This window comes from Bubalus bubalis, chromosome 13, assembly GCF_019923935.1.
Source record: "Bubalus bubalis isolate 160015118507 breed Murrah chromosome 13, NDDB_SH_1, whole genome shotgun sequence".
Classification (NCBI taxonomy): Eukaryota; Metazoa; Chordata; class Mammalia; order Artiodactyla; family Bovidae; genus Bubalus; species Bubalus bubalis.
In genome coordinates, this window is record NC_059169.1 from 36,868,885 (window position 1) to 36,892,699 (window position 23,815).

Genomic DNA, 23,815 nt, shown 5'->3' on the forward strand with positions numbered 1-23,815 from the left:
ATTGTTCTGGACATTTATCAGTCCTGTAACAAGATGAGCCAAACGCAATCCAGACTAACTTATCTCAGCAGGATGTCCCAGGTCATCTCTTTTAGAACAAAGCCCTCCTGATTCCATATTGAACAGGACAAGCCCGTCATGATTAGACAGAGAAGCGCTGGTAATGTGATCTGAATCAGGTTCCCAGGACCCCAGTGAGGCGACAGGAGGGAATCCATGTGAACCTGCCCTGAATGCTCAGAAGCACAACCAGAAGCTTTGTTATTGATATTTTTAGCTGCCTTTGTGTTCCTAGCACTTGGCTGGATATACTAGATGGATATAGGAAGATCAAAGACTGTCCTTCCGTTCAAAGAGTCCCCATTTGGGAGAAAATAAAAACCTCCTGGCTGCTGAAGACTTGCTTCAGTTTGCATTTCCACACCCTCTGGAAGCCTCTCCTTTCCCCCAGTGATTTCAGAGGCACAGCATCAGCTGGGCACCATGGAACGAAATGGGGTTTCTATCTGAAGAGGCTGGGAACAGATAAACCGAGCCTGTTAACAATAATTCTGAGACTTCCTTGGTGATCCAGTGGCTAAGAATCTACCTGCCAGTGCAGGGTACACGAGCTCGATCCCTGGTTGGGAAAAATCCCACCTGTCGAGGAGCCACTAAAGTCGTGCGCTGCAACGACTGAGCTTGTGTTCTAGAGCCCGGGAGAAACAAGAGAAGCCACCGCAATGCACCGCCCAGGCACCGCAATGACAGAGTAGCCTTTGCTCACCGCAACTAGAGAGAGCCCGTGCTCAGCAGCGAAGACCCAGCACAACCAAAAATAAAGAAATAAAAAACAATATTCCTTATCCAAGGCTTACTTTTTGCATGCATCTCAATTTTATGATTGTAGCTCCAAACCACCAAAAAGAACAAAATATAATACAAGATATAATAAAATAGACATCTGTGTATCTATCCCCCCCAGTTTAATACACTTTAACATTTCATCATTTTGGCTTCAGAAATTTATTTTTAAAAGTATGACATTTATAGTTTTAACTACAATCCCAATCCCCCATCTCCTTCCCCTCCTAGCCCCAGGACAATCAGTGTCCTGAATGTGGGATTTATCCTTCCTTGTAAGTATTTGCAAGTTTTGTTATAAACATATAGTCATGATACAGTGTATCACTTTGTTTCAAATTAAAATTTTATCATTTTGCATAAATCCTTTGCCACTTACTTTCCTCATTCAAAACTATGTTTCCATTCTATGCTGATTGGATTTCAGTATAGTTGAAAAGATACATTTCCAAGATTTTTCCATGTTATTTCATAGACTGCAGCCCATTCAGTTTAGCTACCATAGTTCTCCACTATGTCCCAGGGTTTTTTTAATCCACGTTCCTACTGATGCTCATCTAGATTATTTCTTATTTTTATTACCATAAAAATTACCTCAGTGAGTGTTTTTATCCTTGAATCTTTTTACTATATCAGACATGCGTGTTGCTAAGTTGCTTTAGTCATGTCCGACTCTTGGCGACCCTATGGACTGCCAGGCTCCTCTGTCAGTGGGATTCTGCAGGCAAGGATACTGGAGTCGGTGCCATGCCCTCCTCCAGGGGATCTTCAGACCCAGGAGTCAAACCACATCTCTTATGTCTCTTGTATTGGCAGGCAGGTTCTTTACCACTAGCGCCACCTGGGAAGCCCCATATCATACATCTGTCTTACTTTCTAGTTATTTTAACCATCTCCTCCTTTTGGACATAGTTATGAAAAAAAATAAATAAACTTAAAGGACAAATGTTCAACTCACCCATTCACCTAATCTTTACATGTGCATCTGTAACAACCTTATGTGCCTTCCCAGACATTTATTCTGAATTAAGCAAAACTAAGTTTGTTGACAGCAACTAAAAATATCTCTAATAGCAGCAAAGCAATCAAGCATTCACTTATTAACTTTCTGAGGGTTGTTTTTTCCTAAGGGTTTGCCTTTCCAAGACCAAATGGAGAAGATCTACATTCAGAGAAGCTATCTAATTTCCAAACTATGGTTCTTTCTAGGCCATAATAAGAGAGTTTTTTCCCAAGGTATCTTCAAACTGTGGTTTAAAATGGTTGATTCTGGAATTCCCTAACTATGGAAACATACACCATTCTATGCTCCTCACATGCCCATCCTGAACTGCTCTCCTTCAAACAATTGCCCATTTCCATTTCAAGCACTGAAATGCCAGTCTTACCAGGGGGGTGACTCAGACACCCTGGGCCACATCAACCCTAGGGGCCAAGTTCACTTCCAGGAAAGAGAACAAAACAAGCTCAGCATGGCTGGGCTGTTCCTGGAAACTGGTGTCTGAGTGTCGGTGATGCCTTTTTAGGTTCTAGGACTTGGGAGATGGGGAAGAGAGGGGCATGATGCTGAAGAATTACAGTAAGAGGTGTTTGCTTTTTTTTTTTTTAAGATTTTTTTCCCCTTTATTTCTCCTCAGCATTTTATTTATTTATTCATTATGTTGGGGTGTGCTGGGTCTTCGTTGCTGCATGCAGGCTTCTTCTAGTTGTGGCAAGTGGGGTCTTTCTCTGGTTGCGGAGTGCAGGCTTCTCCATGGTGGCTTCCCTTGTTGCAGAGCACGGGTGCTGCGACCAAGAGTTTCAGCAGCTGCAGCTCCCAGACTCTAGAGCACAGGCTCAATAGTTGTGGTTCTCGGGCCCAGCTGCCTGGTGGCACGTGGGATCATCCCAGATCGGGGATCGAACCCGTGTCTCCTGCATGGGCAGGTGCATTCTTTACCACTGAGCCAGCAGGGAAGCCCCCATTTTATTTTTTTTTGGGGGGGGGCGGGACTTGGAGTTTTATAATGAGATATTTAAAAGAATAAAAAAAGGAGCCTACATTTTGGAGCAAATCCAAAACCGGGAACGCCCAGCTCCAGCAATTTTGTAGTTTGGGGGATTTTTCACCAGGCAGTATGCTACTCCCACTCTGTTCCAGAATATCAGGCTCCTACTGTCCAAATGCCACTCAGGGTCCAGGTCAAGTGCCCAGAGTTCAGAGGGTGACCCTCTTCCAGTGCTGCCCTTCTGAGAGGCGCCTCCTCCCAACCCCGGGCAGCCTGTAAGCCTCCTGTGTTGCCTACTGGTCCCAGCAACCAAAGAAAAAGGCCACCAAGCTGAAGGCCTGTCACCTGTCCCTTCCAGAACCAAAGTATACAGCTGCATGTGTGACCCACACCCTCAGACCTCGTCAGACTCTTCATGCATCCACCCTCATCAGCTTAGCTTCCCTATCCCCAGAGTTTCTTGATCTCATCCCACCCCACGATGAACACTTTTTCCATCCAGATACATCTAAGTCCCTGGACTCCTACCATGCTGGTCCTGTCTACCTACAAGTTTGACTATGCACCAACCTATCTGTCAAGTACCTTGTCTATCAACTCAAGGTCAACCAGAGCATCAGCAGTTATTTTTCACTTCATTCGTACAACAGGTTTTGTTGTGCACCTACTCGGTGCCTGGCACCACAACAGGTCTCGTAAGAGGGCATGACCTTCATCTTGGTGGGGGTGGGGGTCTACCATCTATTGTCAGAGACCAAGAAGTCAACAGGCACCTATGATGCCAGATGATGAGGGGCTATGAGACCCACCAGCCACAGGCCACCGCTCTCAAAAGTGGTTTCAGGTAACTCCTGAAGCAGGACGTGGAGACAAGGAGAGGGCTGAGGAATGTGAGTCAGAGCAGAGCAGCAACAGAGGCAGAGGCTCAAAAGCAAGAGAAAGCAGAGCAAGTGAAAAACTTTTCACGTGACACTGGTAAGAAGAAGGGAGATGAACTCCACACATGGGTGGCTGCTCTTGATGCCCTTTGGGCCCTTTAGAAATGTGGAAACAGGATCTGGTTAACCCAACCCCTCCCCAGACAGAAGGGTCAGGGTTAGCACCTGTGACGATACAGCCCTAAGTGAAACAAAAGGCAGGGAATTCATTCCACACCCAACTAGTTCAGGCCCTCCTGCCTACTTCCTAGTGACGGAGCCACAGGGTGAGGTCAAATCCGACAACAATGTTAAATGGTCATAGTGGGTCGCCACAAGATAGTAGTGTGTCCAGGGAAAAGGCAAGAAGGGATTCAAAATACTACGGTCCTTTCCCTATTCATCATTACCTTTAAGCCTTAAAAGGCCTAGCAGTCTAAGAATGTTTTTCACATGTGCTGGCCCACTCCAGGCAGGACTCCGCTCTCACACTAGTTAGAGAGTAACATCGGTCCACCCAAGTGGTACCACAAGAGCCTCTGATTATTAGCACATGTCGCAAGCCAGGTAATCGAGGTTCAAGTTCAGCTTGGAAACTCAGAAAGGCACGTCACAAAGAACCTGAGTCGGCATCTGGGCTTGATGACTCCATTTCCTCAGGGCCCATGGCAATTTGGCTTTGCATGGATCACCTGTGCAAGAACATAGGCCAGAGACAGACAGAAAGGACCAAAAAGAAAAGGAAAATGGAATAAGAGAAATCCAAGAGGAATGATAATTCCAACTGATTCTATTGGATCCGACCCCAAAATAAATGGCAGCTCTTTTGGTATTGATAGGATTGATTCTCAATAACCAAGCATAAACCACTTTTTGCTTACACCAGTACACTATAAATAATTCACTTAACAGAACTCCTATTCTCTGCAAAACAGAGCATGTTTACAGTTAATCCTAAAATATAACTAAAACAGATGTTGCCCTCCTGTGGACTGAAGTGGTATTGCTAATTATCTTGTAAGAATTTTAAATAAACTTTTGAGGACTACATGTTTGTTGACCCATCTGCACCTATAATTTAGTCTGTATTAATTCACTCAGAAATAATTATTTTTTTATAAATATATTTGTGTTTCTTTCTAAAGTAAAAATGTTTCCATATAGCCAATTTAAACAAAATGTGTCCCTTCACAATATTTTTCAAACCATGGATCATGAAATCAACTTTTGAAATTCATTTTGTGAGTCATGATAAACTTTTTTAAAGAGTTATAAAATGGAACAGAAAAGAATAAGTAGAAAATATTAGAAAGGATTGAAAAGATCCTCAGCAAGACCAGTGCTCATTAAGAAACGGGCATTGTGGAGTGTAAGTGGTACAAGACTCAAGTGACAGAACAATGTAGCGCGTGCATATTTTAGCTGTTGTTTAGTCTCTAAGTCATGTCCTATTCTTTGCCACCTTATGGATTACAGACCACCAGGCTCCTCTGTCCAGGCAAGAATACTAGAGTAGGTTGCCATTTCCTCCTCCAAGGGATCTTCCCCACCCAGCGATGAACCTGCCTCTCCTGCATAGCAGGCAGATTCTTTACCACTGAGCCACCAGGGAAGCCCATATCTTAGCTAGAGGAGGTCGTTTGCTCTTTTCTTCACTAGTATCTCACTCGATTTTCTGACACAGGATGGTGAATTTGACCGTCAACCTAACAGCAAGGGACTTCCCTGGTGCTCCAGAGGCTAAGACTCCAAGCTCTCAATTCAGGAGGCCTGGATTCAGTCCCTGGCCACGGAACTAGATCCCACAAGTCACAACTAAAGATCCCATATGAAGATCCCTCCTGCTGCAACTAAAACCCAGCACAGCCAAATAAATATTTAAAAAAATAAAAACGTAGTGGACCAATGTATGTGGAAGATAGAATTCTAAGGTGGCCCTAAGATTACTGCCCCCTGGTGGACAATTTCGATATAATTCCACTTGCGTGCGTTCCCAGCAGGAAACTCAAAGAGAGAATCCCTCCTCTGATTAGATCACTAACCTATTGACTTTTGAGCTAATCAAAAGAGATTATTCAGGTGGGCCAAATCTAATCAAGTCAGCCTTTAACAGGACTGGAAAGTGAAAGTCGCTCAGTCGTGTCCGACTCTTTGCGACCCATGGAATTCTCCAGGCCAGAATACTGAAGTGGGTAGCCTTTCCCTTCTCCAGGGGGATCTTCCCAACCCAGGGATGGAAGCCAGGTCTCCCTCATAGCAGATGCATTCTGTACCAGCTGAGCCACAAGGAAAGCCCTAACAGGACTGGGCCTCCCATTAAAAGCACATTGGCGAGGGCAGGAGCCATGTAGCCAGGTGGGACTTTTAGGAGCTGAGCCTAAGCCAGGCTGACGGCCACCGAACAGGGCCCTTGGGGCCTCCACTGTTAAGGATGTGAAATCAGCCAACAGCAGGAACCAGCATGGAGGAAGAACCCAAGCTTCAAAAAGCGAGGCATCCCGTGAGACGCCTCCATTTCAGCCCTGAGAAACCCTGAGCAGACAGCCCAGTGCAGCTGAACCTGGACTTCTGACCTCTGCAAACCGTTAGATAATAATCTTGTGTTGTTCTAAGCCACTAAGTTTATGACAGTTTGTCAAGTGCAGCAATAGAAAAGTAATAGAGTTAATGTTCCGCAAGTTAATGTTATACTTGACAATCCATCGTGAAGCAAAATACAGTTAGTTTTATCCTTTGCAAAAATGTGGGGCCTTTTCACTGAGTATGAGTTATGAACTTTCAGTGTTACTTCAGGCTGCTTGTCACGTGCTCTGAATTCTTAATCATAACTTTGTCGTTACAGTAGTCCAGTTGTCCTTCAAATCGATGTTATTAGAAGGTAAAGAGGATTGCATGCAAAATACAGAGATATGCTCAATTTTAGGTTTAACTACTGGATCTAAAAATATGAATTGTATAAAAAAATATTTCTCTAATCATCAAACTTTGATTTTATTTGCATCTCATTCTAAAAAGAAAAAAGTGCAGGATTTTATAATATCATCCTGTTTGTTTGATTAATTGTGCAATGAAAATAATAAGACAGTATATTCTTTCAAATAGTCTTAAAAACAAAAGTTTACACACTTCAAAATTAATGAGACACCCAGAAACACAAAATGTGAATTTACTAATGTCCCTTGTCCCTTGAATATTATTTTTTAAAAAGTAGTGAAGCAATTGGTAGTTTCTTAGCCATTCTACAACTATTAATTAGCCTCATATTTGCTGTATTTAAAAGTTTATCATGTAGCAAAGGAAGAGATAGCAGCTAGCAAAATGAAATTCTTCCTACATGTATAGATATGTTTTACGTGACTTTCATGCTAAATATGCTAACGTGTGAAAAGCTGTATCTCTTTTTTGTTTGATTTTTAAACCTTTTGAACCCCTTCACTCATTTCTCTCAGCCCACATCCCCCCATCCCCATTTCTGGTAACCACCAATCTCTAAGACCTTGGTTATTATTTTTTGATTCCATGTATATAAGAACATACATTATTTCTCTCTTTCTCTGACTTATTTCACTTTACACAGTAGCTTCCAGGTCTACCCATAATATATAATATTCTACTGTGTGTGGGTGTTTCATTCGTAATATACTTATGTCACATTTTTTTATCCATTCATACTTCCACGGACACTGAGGTTGTTTCATATCTTGGCTATTGTAAATAATGCTGCAATGAACATAGGAGTGCATATAACTTTTTGATTAGTGTTTTCATTTTCTTAGGATAAATATACAGAAGTTGAATTGCTGGATTGTATGGTAGTTCTATTTGTAATATTTTGAGGAACCTCCATGAAAGTGAAATGTGTTAGTCACTCAGTCATGTCCAGTTCTTTGAGATTCCGTGGACTATAGCCCACCAGGCTCCTCTGTCCATGTAATTCTCCAGGCAAGATATTGGAATGGGTAGCCTAACCTCCTCCAGGGGATGTTCCCTACCCAGGGATTGGACCTGGGTGTCCAGCATTGCAGGCAGGTTCTTCACAGTCTGAGCCACCAGAGGAACCACCATACTGTCTCCCATATTGGTGATCTTCCCAGCAATAGTGCACAAGGGTTCCCCTTTCAGCACATCCTCACCAACACTTATTTCTTGTCTTTTGGCTAGTAGCCATTCCAGCAGGTGTGAGATACCTCCCTGCGGCTGTGATTTGCATTTCCCTGATGATTAGTGGTGTTGAGCCAGCTTTCACGTACCTGTTGGCCATCTGTATGTCTTCAATGGAAAAATGTCTATTCAGACATTCTACCCATTATTAAATCACATTGTTTGTGGTTTTGCTATTGAGTTATATGAGCTCTTTATATATTTTGAATATTAACCCATTTATCAGATGAAAGTGAAAGTGTTAGTCGATCGGTCATGCCTGACTCTTTCTGACCCCATGGACTGTAGCCTGCCAGGGTTCTCTGTCCGTAGAATTTTCCAGGCAAGAATACTGGGAGCAGGTTGCCATTTCCTTCTCCAAGAGATCTTCCCAACCCAGGGGTCGAACCTGGTCTCCTGCCTTGCAGACCGATTCTTTACTATCTGAGCCACCAGGGAAGCCCGTTTCAGACAATTTGAAAACGTTTTCTCCCAGCCAGTAGGTTGCCTTTTTATTGACGGTTTCCTTTGAGGTGCAGAAGTCTTTTAATTTGAGCTAGTCCCACTGATTTATTTTTGTTTTTGTTACTTTTCTGGTTGGATTCAAAAAATTCTTTGCCAAGATTGATGTCAAGGAGCTTACTTCCTCTAGGAGTTTTAGGATTTCAGATGTTATGTTCAAGTCTTTAATCCCTTTTGATTTAAAGTTAATTTTTGTGCTTGGGTGAGATAGTGATCCTCTCATTCTTTTGCATGTAGCTCTCCAGTTTCCCAATACCACTTATTGAGGAGACTGTTCTTGGCCCCTGGTACGTTCTTAGCTTCTCTGTGGTAACGTATGTGAGTTTATCTCTGGGCTCTCCATTCTGTACCACTGATCTAAGTATTGTTTTTATGCCACTGTCACACTGCTTGAATTGCTGTAGTTTTGTAATAGAGTTTAAAATCAAGGAGTGTGCTGCTTCCAGCTTTGCTCTTCTTGCTCATGGTTCCATACAAATGTTGGAAGAGGAACTTAAAAGCCTCTTGATGAAGGTGAAAGAGGAGAATGAAAAAGCTGACTTAAAACTCAACATTCAAAATACTAAGATCATGGCATCCAGTCCCATCACTTCATGGCAAATAAATGGGGAAACAATAGAAGCTGTGACAGATTTTGTTTTCTTGGGCTCCAAAATCACTGTAGATGGTGACTGCAGCCATGAAATTCAAAGATGCTTGCTCCTTGGAAGAAAAACTATGACAAACCTAAACAACATATTACAAAGCAGAGACATTACTTTCCCAACAAAGATCCATATAGTCAAAGCTATGATTTTTCCAGTAGTCATATATAGATGTGAGAGTTGGACCATAAAGAAGGCTGAGCACCAAGGAGTTGATGCTTTTGAATTGTGGTACTGAAGAAGACTCTTGAGAGTCCCTTGAACTGCAAGGAGATCAAACCAGTCAATCCTAGAGGAAATCAGCCCTGAATATTCATTAGAAGGACCGATGCTGAAATTGAAACTCCGATACTCTGGCCACCTGATGTGAAGAGTCTACTCATTGGAAAAGACCCTGATGCCAGGAAAGATTGAAGGCAGGAGGAGAAGGGGATGACACAGGACTAGATGGTTGGATGGCATTACTGACTCCATGGACATGAGCAAGCTCCTGGAGATGGTGAAGGACAGGGAAGCCTGGTGTGCTGCAGTCCATGGGGCTGCAAAGAGTTGGACACAGAGTGACTGAACAACAACAATACAATTTGGGGGATTGTTTGTGCCATTTCTATAACAAATATCACTGGAATTTTGATAGACATTGCGTTGACTCTATAGATTGCTTTGGGTAGTATGGACATTTTAACAATATTAATTCTTCCAACCCATGAGCACAGAATATATTTCCATCTATTTGTGTCCTTTTCATTTTTTTTCTTTAATGTCTTGTAGTTTCAGTGTACAGGTATTTTACCTCCTTGGTTAATTTTATTCCTGGGTATTTTATTCTTTTTGATGCAATTGTAAATGGGATTTTAAAATTTTCTCTCACAGTTCATTATTAGTGTATAGAAATGCAGCAGATCATTAAGTATTGATTTTGCATCCTACAACAAATTCACTTATTCTAACAATTTTGGATGGCATCTTAAGGGTTTTCTATGTGTAATATCATGTCATCTGCAAATAATGACAGTTTTACTTCTTCCTTTCCAATTTGACTGCCTTTTCTTTTTCTTGCCTAACTGCCATGGCTAGAGCTTCCAACACTTTGTTGAATAAAAGTGTTGAAAGTGGGCATTTTTGTCTTGTTCTTGATCTTAGAGGAAAAGCTTTCATCTTTTCAACATTGAGTAGGATGTTAGCTGTGATCTTGTCATATATGGCTGCTATTATGTTGAGTATGTTTGCTTCATACCTGCTTTGTTGAAAAGTTTTTGTCATAAATGGATGTTGAATTTTGTCAAATATTGTCTCTGCACCTGTTGAGGTGATTGTATGCTTTTTACCCTTCATTTTGTTCATGTAATGTTTCACATTGATTTGCAGATGTTGAACCAGCCTTGCATCACTGGAATAAACCCAACTTGACCTGGATATATGATGCTTTTAATGCATTGTTGAATTCAACTTGCTAATTTTTTCCCCAATCTTATGAGAAATAATTGACATACATCACTGAATAAGTTTCAGGCACAGGGCATGATGGTTTGATTTACATATATTGTGAATGATTACCACAATAGATTCAGCTAACATCCATCTTCTCATATAGATATAATTTTTAAAAAGGAAAAAACTTTCTCCTGTGATGAGAACTCTTAAGATTTACTCTTAACGTATGTATCTGTGTCAGTTGTAGTCATCGTGTTATACATTACATCCCTAGTATTTATTTACTTTAAAACTTTCCTTTGTAACTTTGGACCAGCCCCCTCCAATTTCCCCTTCCCTACCCACACCCTTCACCTCTGGGAACTGGAAGCCTGACCTATTTTCCTATGAGTTTGGTGTTTTGTTTTGTTTTTTTTCCACACAGTAAGATCATACAGTATTTATCTTTCTCTAACTGACTTGTTCAATTTGCATAATGCCTTCAATGAGATTCATCAATGTCACAAGTGGTGATATTTTCTCAGTTTTATGGCTGAATTATATATATATATACACACACACACACACACACATATATATATATATTGCAACTTCTTTTTCCATTCATCCATCTATGGACACTCAGGTTGTTTCCATATATTGGCTACTATAAATAATGTTGCTATGAACATGGGGATACAGATATCTTCTCAAATTACTGTTTTTGTTTCCTTTGAATATATTCCCAGAAGTGGAATTGCTGGATCATATGGGAGTTCTATTTATAATTTTTTAAGGCTCTTCCATAGTGTTTCCATAGTAGTTGTACCAATTTACAATCCCACCAACAAGCATTACTTTTTCCCCATATTCATGCTAGCATTTTTTGTCTTTTTTCTTATGAAGGTCATTCTAACAAGTGTGAGGTGATATCTCATTATGGTTTAATTTGCATTTCCCTAATGACTAATGATGTTGGGATTCTCTTCCTATACATGTTTGCCTTTCATATCATATTTGCATAAATGTCTATTTGACTCTTTACTCATTTTTTAATTGGTTTATTTGATTTGTTTTTGTTATTGAGTTGTGTGAGTTCTTTATATATTTTTTATATTAACTCCCTGTCAGATATGAGGTTTGCAAATACATCTTCTCATTCTGTAGGATGTCCCTGCCAAAAATATTTAGAGCATGTCTGCCCTGCAGACACCAGCAAGAATCAAGAAGACCAAGTTTGCAGAACCCCAGACCATAGAGGGGAGGGTGGGGAGGGAACAGAATCTGAAAACATGAAGATTATTTAAAAGATGACAGACAAAGCAATTAATTTCTTAGGTCCTTACCTTCACTATATGCAATCAAGGGACCAACCGCAGCCTACACTTTTAAGAGATGGGGTGTTTACTTTTGAATAAAATGAATAATGATTCACCTCCAGGGCCACCAGACACAAAGGAGAGGGATGGTGAGAAGCTATCCTGAAGTCAAGGGATTCAAGAAAATTCAGAATCCTCCTCACACAATGGAGGACCTACCATCAAGCTTATTTCCCCAAAGCAAGAAGTCAGAGGGTTCCTCTTTGGAGATACTAAACCACTCTAGAGTTCTGACACTTGGGAGTTATCACAAGATCACAAGAAGCATTCAAAGAATCATTGATCGTCGAGCCCCATAGACACATGCCTGTCTTTCCATCAGTTTCGGTGCCTCACTGCTAAATACTGCCAGTCTCCACATGCCAGAGAAAGACCAAAAGAAACAAAAAGAAGCTTTGAAGGAACTAAGAAAATAAAAGAAATGGAAGAAAATGTCAAACAACTCTATTAACTTTCTCAGAAAGGGAAAAGAACATACTGCTTCCATGAAAAAATAAAACAGAATACTATGAGAAAGGAATAACAGAACAGTAAAAGGAGGTCATAGGAATTCAAAATAGCCTAAATTTAAAAAAAAAATCAAAACTGTTTGAAACATATTAGAGGAACTCTCAGGAGAGAAATGCAAAAGGATGGATAATGGAAGAGGAAAGATAGGAAAAGTCATAGTATTAACAACAGTTCTAGGAAAGGAGGACAGAAAAAGTACAGAGAAGGGGGCGAATTACAACACAAAAATAGAAAATAGGCATGAGGTTTGTAAAATAAACTTCACATTCTATGGCAAGACCAAAAAATAATACAAACATAAAAATTTTTCTCTGCCCTTTGGCTTCTTCCCTCCTCTCTGCTGTGCCCTGTGTATCTTGCAGTTAGGCATCAGCCAAACCTCGCTCATGGGCAGAAATACCTGCTCCGCCATAAAGCACAGCATTCTCCTAGCACCCATAAGACAGCTCCTTAAAAGAGAACATTCCTTCTTGATCTTGTGAAGAGTCACTATGGCCCACCACTTTGTACTTGCAAATCTGGATTTTGTAACTGTCAGTAATACTTCATTTAAAGTACAGTCATGCTTTAAACACACACACACACACACACACACACACACACACATATAAAAAAGCTCCAGTTCTTGGAACTTTCCAAGATGGGGTTCCTGTGTCATAATCCTCAATTTGGCTCCAGTAAAATTTTCCATTTCTTTCTTAAATCAACTGAGTGATCTTTCGTTGACAGTTTTCAGATTTCCAGGCCCCTTTGGGCACCAAGTACAATGAAACTGGAACACCAAAGGGTCAGAAAATAAAAGGGGAAATATAGAGGACTGAGAAGAAGAACAGCATAGGATTTCTGAGTAATGACACTGGGATCTAGAAGACAATAAAAGGATGACATCAAAATTCTAAATGTAAATGATTTTCAAGGTGGAATTCTATGTGACCAGTCAAGTAGCAGCACCTTAAAGCATACTTAAACCTGATGTCTTCAAAGCAATATATTCTCTATATACCCTTTTTCAAGGAAGCTATTGTTGTTTTTCAGTTGCTAAGTCGTGTCCAACTCTGTGACCCCATGGACTGCAGCACACCAGGCTTTCCTGTCCTTCACTGTCCCCTGAAGTTTGCCCAAACTCGTGTTGAGTCAGTGATACCATCCAACCATCTCATTCTCTGTCGCCCCCTCGTCCTGCCCTCAATCTTGGGTTGACCCAAAAGTTCATTCAGGTCTTTCTGTAACATCTCTAAAAAATCTGAACAAACTTTTGGGCCAACCCAATACTAATAAGTGCGCTCCATGAAAACACAGGAATAAACTGAGAGGGATCTGGTGTTAGGAGACAGGAGATCTGGTCCAGGAGAGAAGCAAAGGAAACTCAGCTGTGCAGCAGGCTCGGGTAACAACAGAAGTGAGGAGGCTCCAGAGTAATGTCTTCAGGGAAAATAAAGAAAAATTGAGATTGATAGATCACTGACATTTTTGACTATCAGAGCTGTGTGGCATGTAAAGCAGTTTTTTTAATGAAATGGTTATTGCATAGCACAGGGAACTCTGCTCTATGCTAATGTGACAGCCTGGCTGGGAGGGGAGTTTGGGGGAGAATGGATACAGAAATACGCATGGCTGAGTCCCTCCGCTGTCCACTTGAACCTATTAGTATCACAATACTGTTAATCAGCTACACTTTAATACAAAATAAAAAAGGTTAAAATAAAGACATGAAATATTCATTATCTCCTGGAAAATATAGTATACGAAGTCAATATTGCTGAGGTTAAAAGCTTGTTTAATTATATTGGGGAAATGGAGGGAAGATGTGAAAGAATGCGGGTAGCCTTGAGCAGTGCTCACCAGTATTCCCAGATCACTTCTGCTTCCTGGACACAGAAGATCATGTTCCCTACTTCCTGTGCAGCTAGAGAGGCTGTGTGGGCAGCTCTGGTTACGTGCAGCGGAGATGGCCCACATCCCTCTCGCTCTGGAGTACTCGGGGCTTCGTCTCTGACTCAGTTTTCTCTCTCTGCTCTGATGAGCCCTGCCGCTCCCTGCTGAGAAACTCCTGTTATTGGAAGGGTTAGCATGACCACGGTGTAGCAAAGCCTCCTCTGATTCCACTGGACCCCAGGCAGGGGTCCCCAAACTTTCTGGCACCAGGGACCAGTTTCATGGAAGACAATTTCTCTGCAGAACTGGGCAAGGGGGACGGTTTGGGGAGCACATTATATTTATTCTGCACTTTATTTCTATCATTATTATTATTATATCAGCTCCAACTCAGATCATCAGGCATTAGATCCTGGAAGCTGGGGACACCTGCCCTAGAGCACACAAGAGAAATGGCTGTTTTTCGCCTGAAATGTGGGGATTCCTTGTTACTGCAAGATAATCCACATCAGGGGGTAGGAAAACTTTTCTGTAAAAGGGCCACAAAGTAAACATTTTAGGCGTTGCAGGCCGTGCATCGTCTCTGTCACATATGCTCTACACAATTCTATAAAAATGTAAAAATCACTGTGAGCTTGTATGCAGACTGTGGGAAGATGGGCTGTGGGCCGGGATCAGTAGTTTTCAGACCCTGATCCAGTAGTGTGCACCGACCGCCAGCCAGTTTTGTCTTTCTTTTTTGTAAATTATTTAATTGGAGGCTAATTACAATATTGTGGTGGGTTTTGCCATACATTGACATGCTTCTGCCACAGGTGTACATGTGTTCCCCATCCTAAAACCCCCTCCCACCTCCCCCACCATCCCATCCCTCAGGGTCATCCCAGTGCACCAGCCCTGAGCATCTGTCTCATGCATCGAACCTGGACTGATGATTCGTTTCACATATGATAATATACATGTTTCAGTGCCAGTCTCCCAAACCATCCCACCCTCGCCCTCTCCCAGAGCCCAAAAGACTGTTCTATACATCTGTGTCTCTTTTGCTGTCTCGCATATAGGATCATTGTTACCATCTTTCTAAATTCCATATATATGTGTTAATATACTGTATTGGTGTTTTTCTTTCTGACTTACTTCACTCTGTATAATAGGCTCCAGTTTCTTTGAAGCTGAGGAAGGCAAAGCTTTGTCACCCAACATAGCAGATGGGGAGATCTGGGGACTTAACACCCTTTGACTGCCAGGAGCTGCTGAACAAACATCTCAGTTCTGAGTGGGAGACCCTCTGGGGTGTGTTCACTCTTTCCCAGAGTCTAGTTATGGGCTTCAGTTTTGGCAGGTGGCCAACTAACCCCCCTTGAGTGCCCCCTTTCCTGGTTCTCCCCTGATTCCCACTCACCTATGGCACGTCCCACACCTCCCAGTTTAACTGCTGACCATTGTCTCAGAATCTGACTCTGTTGTTATTTTTCATCCACTCAGTCGTGTCCGACTCTTTGCAACCCCATGGACTGGAGCACACCAGGCTTCCCTGTCCTTCACCATTTCCCGGAATTTGCTCAAACTAATGTCTACTGATTTGGTGATGCCATCTAACCATGGCATCCTCTGTCCTTCCCTTCTCCTCCTGCCCTCAAACTTTCCCAGCATCAGGGTCTTTTCCAATGAGTCAACTCTCTGCATAAGGTGACCAAAGTATTGGGGCTTCAGCTTCAGCATCAGTCCTTCCAGTGAATATTCAGAGTTGATTGCCGCTGGGGAAAGTCAGATGAATAGATCTGTCCTTAGTAGCCCAGCTATTAGTGCAGGAATGGAGCCCTTCGTCACCACTGACTTAACTGTCAAGCAGTGAGAGATGAGGAAAATGACATCCGAGTGAGAAAAGTGGTGACCCACGTCATATCCATGTCACAGCAACACACCTGTGATAGCTTCTCATCTGGGAGGCTGCAGAACGGACCACAGCCCCTACTCACCTCTCATCATTGGACATGACGTTCACCGAAATGGCTCTACCAAGCCCATGTATTAAATTGGCTTAGTTCTGGTTAAAGTCTTTTCTAGTAAGGGACCAAGCCCTGCCTGTCTTACCTTCTCCACATCTCCCATGCCTTTCCCTTCCCTATCCACTGTCTGCCAGGCATGTACAGTCATCTCTGTGGTGGATGTGGATGTGGTGGTCTGATGGGGGTGGCTCCCTCCACTGCAGAGAACAGCTGAAACCCTCATCCTCAGACTTTCTTGCTGCAAGGATTTCAGATGCAGCCAAGGGTCCACTGGTCAGATGCTCTTGCAGGCCTGTAATTACCCTGGGCGTGTGCATGCTCTGTCGTGTCTGACTCTTTATTGTTGTTCAGTCACTAAGTCGTGTCTGACTCTTTGGGTCCCCATGGACTATAGACCTCCAGGCTCCTCTGTCTGTGGAATTTTCCAAGCAAGAAATACCAGAGTGGGTTGCCAATTTCCTACTCTAGGGGATCTTCCCAGCCCAGGGATCAAACACATGTCCCTTGCGTCTCCTGGGTTGGCAGTTGGACTCTTTACCAAATCTCTGATGTTCTGTGGGCAAAACAGAAGCACTGGCTTTATTCTGTGGCAACATCAGCAGGAGTCCCTCATCTGATCAGTGCTTTCATGGGTGGGACACTTGGGCACATGGTCCATCTGCTTTCTGTTGCTGTAGATCTGGAGGGCACAGTGATGAAGCCTGGATGCAGCATGTCCTGGTCCCTGGACCAGAGCATGGGCCATGCATTAGTGGAGCCAAGGATTCCAGGGCAGCTTCCGATTCTGTCTGCCCCATCTCTCGTACTGTTAGCCCGTCTCCTGGTCTGCAATGTGGGGTGAGGAGCTATTCTCAGAGGCCCACCTGTCTTTCCAGTGATCTTTTAGCCATTCATTTCCTCCATCAAATTCCTTCTGCTTCAAAACAGCTAGTCTGTGGCCCCTGCACTGAGCCCAGGCTGATGCCATCTTAGACGGCATTCTTGCCTTCCAGTCTTCTCTCGGAAAGAGTTGGCTCCTTTTTGTACTCTGCATGGGTTCCAGGTCCCCCTAAATTAACCCCTGCCCATGCCTTCAGCTGAATCTTTTCCAGCACTCTGCAGCACGCAGCAGGCTGCTAAATGGAACAGCTCACCAGATTGACCAAGCATTTTAGCATCTGTTCTTGCACATGCCACTTCCCTGCTCATGTACTGCCCACCCCCTACAAGGAATGACCACCCCACTCTGTGCTCACTTCCACACTTGGCTCTCTGTAGTCCTTTCTCCATGTAAAATGAACTTTAACTTCCTATTTGTGCAAGTTACTTTTTGATTAAGAGCCAGGGTTCACATCTGAGCTCTGACACCCAATAGCTCTGTGACATTGTTTAACTTCTCTAATAGGTAACAGAAAGACACATGGCATATGAGCTCATGTATATGGTGACTCTAAACAGGAACAACAAAAACGAACTCCTAAATTCAGAGAAAACAAACTGCTGGTTTCCAGAGGCAGGGAGTGGAGAGTAGGTAAAAATGGGTGAAGAGGGTCAAAAAGTGTCCACTTCCAGGTATAAAATAAATCCTGCTGCTGCTGCTGCTGCTGCTAAGTTGCTTCAGTCGTGTCGGACTCTGTGAGACCCCAGGGACGGCAGCCTACCAGGCTCCCCCGTCCCTGGGATTCTCCAGGGAAGAACACTGGAGTGGGTTGCCATTTCCTTCTCCAATGCAGGAAAGTGAAAAGTGAAAGTGAAGTCGCTCAGTTGTGTCTGACTCTTCGCAACCCCATGGACTGCAGCCCACCAGGCCCCTCCATCCACGGGATTTTCCAGGCAAGAGTACTGGAGTGGGGTGCCATTGCCTTCTCCGAAAATAAATCCTAAGGATGTAGAAAAACAAAATAAAGTGGGGATGCTAATAGTATTTAGAGGCTTCTCTGGTGGCTCAGCAGTAAAGAATCCACCTGCAATGCAGGAGATGTGAGAGACTCTGATTCAATCCCTGGGTCAGGAAGATCCCCTGGAGGAGGAAATGTCAACCCACTCCAATATTCTTGCCTGAGACATCCCATGGACAAAAGAGCCTGGAGGGCTACTGTCCATGAGGTTGAAAGAGTCATTTACAACTGAGTATATGACTGAACATACACACACACTCAGTAGTATTTACGTCAGTGGGTGTTTTAACTGTGTTTTCTTAGATTTGTTATGTCTATTTGGCATCCGCTCATCACAGCATCAAACTATCAGCCAAGTGTTGACCTCTCTCCTGAGTGGGCAGACTGGCTGCTCCAAGGCCGGGTCCCCAACCCCTTATTATCCAGTTGTCACACACCAAACCCACACTCCCCCGTCCTCATCAAACCAGGGCCAAGTACTAGGCAACTAGAAACACCTTATAGCAATCCCCCCACCGCCCCGCCCCTAGAACTATTCAGATCAGCCAGTTCTAGACTTGTTTACTCTGCCTTGCTATTCTTTCTTGCAGAGACCCCAGCTAGAGACTCCAGCCTAGACTTCCGCCTCCTGACCACAGCCTGGCCCTGCGTGCTGTGACCTGCCCCTTCCTCTCCGGAAATGTGAGTCATAAAAGTCTTGTTTCAGTGGATCAACCTCCTGATGTCATCACTCAGTCACTTCCACAAATTAAAATCACACAAGTGTAATTTTAGAACAATCAAACTGTGTGAAGATTAAATTAGGAGAAAACTTCTAAAGAGCTTCGTGGAGTGTCAGGCACATAGGAAGAAAAGTATGAGTGTTAGTGTTACTATTAATAAATAGCTTCCCATCGAACTTGGAGTAAAATTCAAAGCCCTTCCTTCCTTGAGGTTCCCCGGCTCATGCTCCTGCCTCTCTCTCCAGCCAGGGCTGGCTTTGTGGGCCTGGGACTTGTGCAGTGGCACGTAGCCTGGTGCTCAGAAGGGCCCCGTGGTTGGTTTCATGCTGGACTGCTGCCATCCTGTAAGTCTTAGTATGTTTTCACACTGTTCATTGTGAACTGGGCCCACAAAGCACAGAGCCAGTTGGGCCATTAAGGTCCAGCCCCACCAACATTTTTTTGGCCCTGTATACACTCCCAAATTTTTCGTCTTTACCAAATATAACCTTCCCGTTTGTCTTCATTTGATGAATTCATATGCATCCTCAGCTTAAATCTCTTCTCAGAAAGGCCTTTCTGGAGCATCCTCCCTACTCCTCCCATCCCCTGTTACTCGGTATCTTAGCTCCTTGCTTGTTCCTTTATAGGAAAGACATGGTATTTGTTAGACTAGAATTTCTCTCTTACTAGAATCAACAGTGTCACTTCCATGAAGGTAGAGACCACAACTGACTTGTTGGCTGGGATACCCTGGGGGCCTCTTAGAACAAAGCCTGACAGCCTCAGTAATTTGTTAGCTGAGTGAACTCAGAATCTGCTTTAAGATCAAATTGCTGACCTTATAGAAGCTGATCATTCCCTTGGTCCGGTCACCACTCTTTCTCTAAATATCTTTTACATGTAAATATTGTTTACACGGCTAAGTCTGATTTCTCTGAATTTTAAGGAGTCCCCAAAATCTAAATATTGTCTCTTCTCCCCAGTCGCTGGCTGAATCATGAATTTCACATACAATTTAAGGATTAGATGTAAGGTGATTTGGGGGTCCTTTTTTTAGGAGGATGATAAAGGTAAATTATTATTTGATAGGTTAAGAGCACAAATTGTCATTTTGGGGGTTAACCACTAAAAGAAGAGCAAAGGAGGATTAGGGTATCATTTTCAACCTAACAGGAGACAAAGGTAGAATGAAAAAACGATCTAAAGGAAGACAAAAATGGGGGAGAAGGAATAGATGTAACAAACAAAGCTCATTAAGAAGGTGATAGAAAAAAAAAAGGTGATAGATTTCTATCTAAATATGTCAGTAATATTTTATATTCAATGGCTTAAATGATCAAGTTCAAGGACAAAGACTTTCATTAAAGGTTCTAAAAAATACTGAACTGTATGCTGTTTAACCTGATAATAAAAGTTTGAAAGCAAAGGTTTAAAAATATATATCATACAAACACTAAAAGAAATATGTAGCTATTTAAGATCTGAAAAATAGATTTTTAAGACATTTTAAAAAAAGATACAGAAGACTAGTTCAAAGATAACAGGTTCACTTTGCCAGGAAGATGAAAGATACTAAGTATGTACACACCAAATCATGTGGCATAAGAAGACATACAGCAAAATCTGACAGAACTCCAAAGAGTATATAGATAATCCACCAATAAAGAGGTTTAATCATGCTTTTGGAAGTAGACAAAACACAAGATCAGATTTTAAAAACATGACTTGACTAGACTCCAGGCCCCAGTGACTTTACCACTAAGATTTATCACATATGTAAGGGAGAAATAACTCCAATATTAAACAAATCCTCCCAGCTACAAAAACACAAAGTACTCCCCAACTCATTTTATGAGACTAACACCATCTTCATTCCAAAACTTAGTAGGGACAGTTTGAGAAAGAAAAATTATAAAACAATTTTATTCCAAAAGTTGGACAAAACTTCTAAATATTAGTAAATCAAATTAATCTATTTTAAAAAAGAATAATGCATTATGACCAAGTTGGATTTATCTCAATAATTCAAGGTTGATTCAACATTAAAAAATCCATCATAAAGTCATCACATTAATAGATTAAATGAGATAATCACATGCCAATGCTCTGTGGCAACCTAGAGGGGTGGGATGGGGAGGCAAGTGGGAGGGAGGTTTAGAAGGAAGAGGATGCGTGTATCTCTGTGGCAGATTCATGGTGTTATATAGCAGAAATCATTACAATATTGTAAGCTAACTATCCTCCAATTAAAAATAAACTTAAAAAAACTGAGAATCACATTTTAATATATGCAGGAAGTTTGTTAAAATTCACATTCTTTTATGATAAACAGCTATCAGCAAATTTGAAACCTAATGGTAAAACCAGAAAGCTTTTCAATTAGCAGAAAGATGGTTATCTGTTATCATTTGTATGTAACACTTCACTGAAGATCACAGGCAAGATATAGGAAAGAAAGAAATCTAATATTCATACATTTGACTGTGTATATGAAGAGTCTAAATATAAATTAATATAACTTACATACGTTTAAGGTGGTTGAATAAAACATTTGAAACCAACCATTAGGAATGAAATTTTTAAAATATCATAAGTATAACATCACATAAAAAAGTATCACACACCTAGAAATTAACCTTGCAAAAGGCATTTCAGTCCTCTGGGGAGAACCTGCATATTTTTATTGAGATTAAAGAATACCTCAGTCCATAAAAGAAGAGGTAGACCATGTTTGAGGATTTTAAAATTCAACATGTAAACAGTCAATTTCCAACACATTGAATTATAATTTCAATGCAATCCCATCAAAATTCCAACAGGGTGTTTTTCTGGCTAGTTTATTTAAAAATACATATGGAAATGCAAAGGAACAAGAATATCCATGACACTCGTGAAGGAAAAGGTAGCAAAAATACTCTAGTTAGCAAAACCTAAGTGTAAGGCTGTTTTGTGCTTAGTTGCTCAGTCACGTCATACTCTCTGCGGCTCCAGTGACTGTGGCCGACCAGGCTCCTCTGTCCATGGGATTCTCCAGGCAAGAACACTGGAGTGTATTGCCATTTCCTTCTCCAGGGGATCTTCCCAACCCAGTGATTGAACATGTTTCTTGCATTGGCAGGCAGATTCTTTACCACAGAGCCATGACTGAAGCCTGTTATGTAGCAATAGCTAACTAGTACACATGTCAGCTGGGCTAGATTGGCTGAGTTCACTCAGCATCACAGTTCCCTTCTGTGTTGGAAAACTGAGCTTCTCAGGACCCCTTCTGTGTGCGTTCTGGTTTATTACCCAGTGTGAGGACTGCACATGAGATACAGGGTGTCCGTGAGCTCAGCCACAGGACCATGGTTTCAAACCTTCCCCACCCACAGCTTCCTCATCTCTGTTGGAGGAACTCCATCCTTCTAGTGGCCAGCCCAAACACCTGGAGTTTTTCTTCTGGTTTCTAACAGTACATCCAATCCACAAAGACATCCTGATAGCTACCGTTTTAAAAGGTAGCCTGAATCTGACCATTTTATCTCCTCCATTACTATCCTGCTGGCCTAGCTCATCATCTCTCTTGCCTAAACTGAACAGTTCATTTTTACGCATCTCCATTTCTTAGTCTGTTCCCATCAAATACGAGTGATACCTTTAAAAGGTCAAATCATGAACGCTGCTGCTCAAAACCATGAACAGCTCCCGTTCCAGAGTAGAGTCAAAGCCTTGTTGTGGCCCACATGCCCTCCACAGGCCTTCCCCTCTCTCCTTTCTGACCTCATCTCTACTGCTTCCCTTGTGTTCCTTCTGCCTGCAGCCACATTGGCCTCTCTGCTCTTCCTCAGACATCCCAGACGGATGTACACTGTCCTAAGCCTTCGCCTAGGTGGCTTCCTCCTTTCCAGCAGCTCTTCTCACAGATGGCTCTTCAAACCACCTAGAGGGCCCCTAGAGGGTCAACAGGTCTGGGGTGAGCTTAAAGATCTGCATTTCTAGTAAGTTTCCAAGAAATGCTAATTCTAATGCTGCTAGTGTGAGGACCACGTTTTGAGAAGCTGTACCTTAGGGCCTCTGTTGATGTAATACATTAAATTCTCTTGTATGCATCTAGAATAAATGTTCTATACCACCCTAGGGAGAACTGCGAAAATGACCACCAACATTATTTTGTGTCCAGTAGAATTCCAGGTGAACGAGGCTGTGAAATAGCTTTAAGGTGGACCCTCCATCTCTAAGTCTTTGTTCAGGTGTCAACTTCTCAGTGAGATCTACCCAGATGACCCCACTTAATAGTGTGATCTCTCCCCATCTCCACTCTCTCAACTCCCCTGATGTTCAGCTCCTTTTCCTCTTTTGCCATAGCACTGAAGACCTAATGTATTGCAATCTACTTACTTGTATGTGGTTTAGTGTCTGTCTCCTAACTGGAATGTAAATTCCAAGGTGCGGGGATCTTTGGTTTTTATTGCAAGGGCTGAACACTCTTTTGAATATAAATGAAATATTTGATTTGCAAATGAGTTGAATTCTTTCATCTTCTCAGCAGAATATAAACTCATTTTTTATTAAATGTACTGACTTGACTACATATGTTCACAGAAGAGTGCAGTAGTGGTAAAAACAGACTTCTGAGATCAGATACACCTGGATTCAAAAGTCAGCTTCACTGTTTTTCTCCATGGAGCTATGGGAAAAAAAGCACACTTTTTAAAAATAAAAATCTCAAATAACTTCAGAAAAACTCTATTTTAAAACTTAACAATAAAGCCTTTACCTAACCTTCCCATAGCACCTTCTGGCAAGAAGTTTTCCAATATATATCAAATAAAGTGTAGACTAATAACACCTTGCTGTTTCACTGACATTGAGAAAGTACTTCAAGTTCAACCCCCATAAAATATTGGCATCTCCACTGACAGTATTCATCCAGGAATGGGTTTCTGGTTCTTTGGGTTCTAGTGACCTTCCTACATGGGACCCAAACCCCACTACAGAACTAAAATCTCACATAT

General features: G+C 42.1%; 1 protein-coding gene across 1 annotated transcript in view; it reads right to left on the reverse strand.

Annotated features, from left to right (window-relative positions):
* Nucleotides 1-20,294: 20,294 nt before the first annotated feature.
* Nucleotides 20,295-23,815, reverse strand: part of SLAIN1 (SLAIN motif family member 1) — a 56,984-nt gene continuing 53,463 nt past the window's right edge. The window contains exon 9 of the mRNA XM_044927191.2: nt 20,295-23,487. Within this exon, the coding sequence (XP_044783126.2) occupies nt 23,454-23,487 (34 nt within the window). The 3' untranslated portion in view covers nt 20,295-23,453. The remainder of the gene's footprint in view (nt 23,488-23,815) is intronic.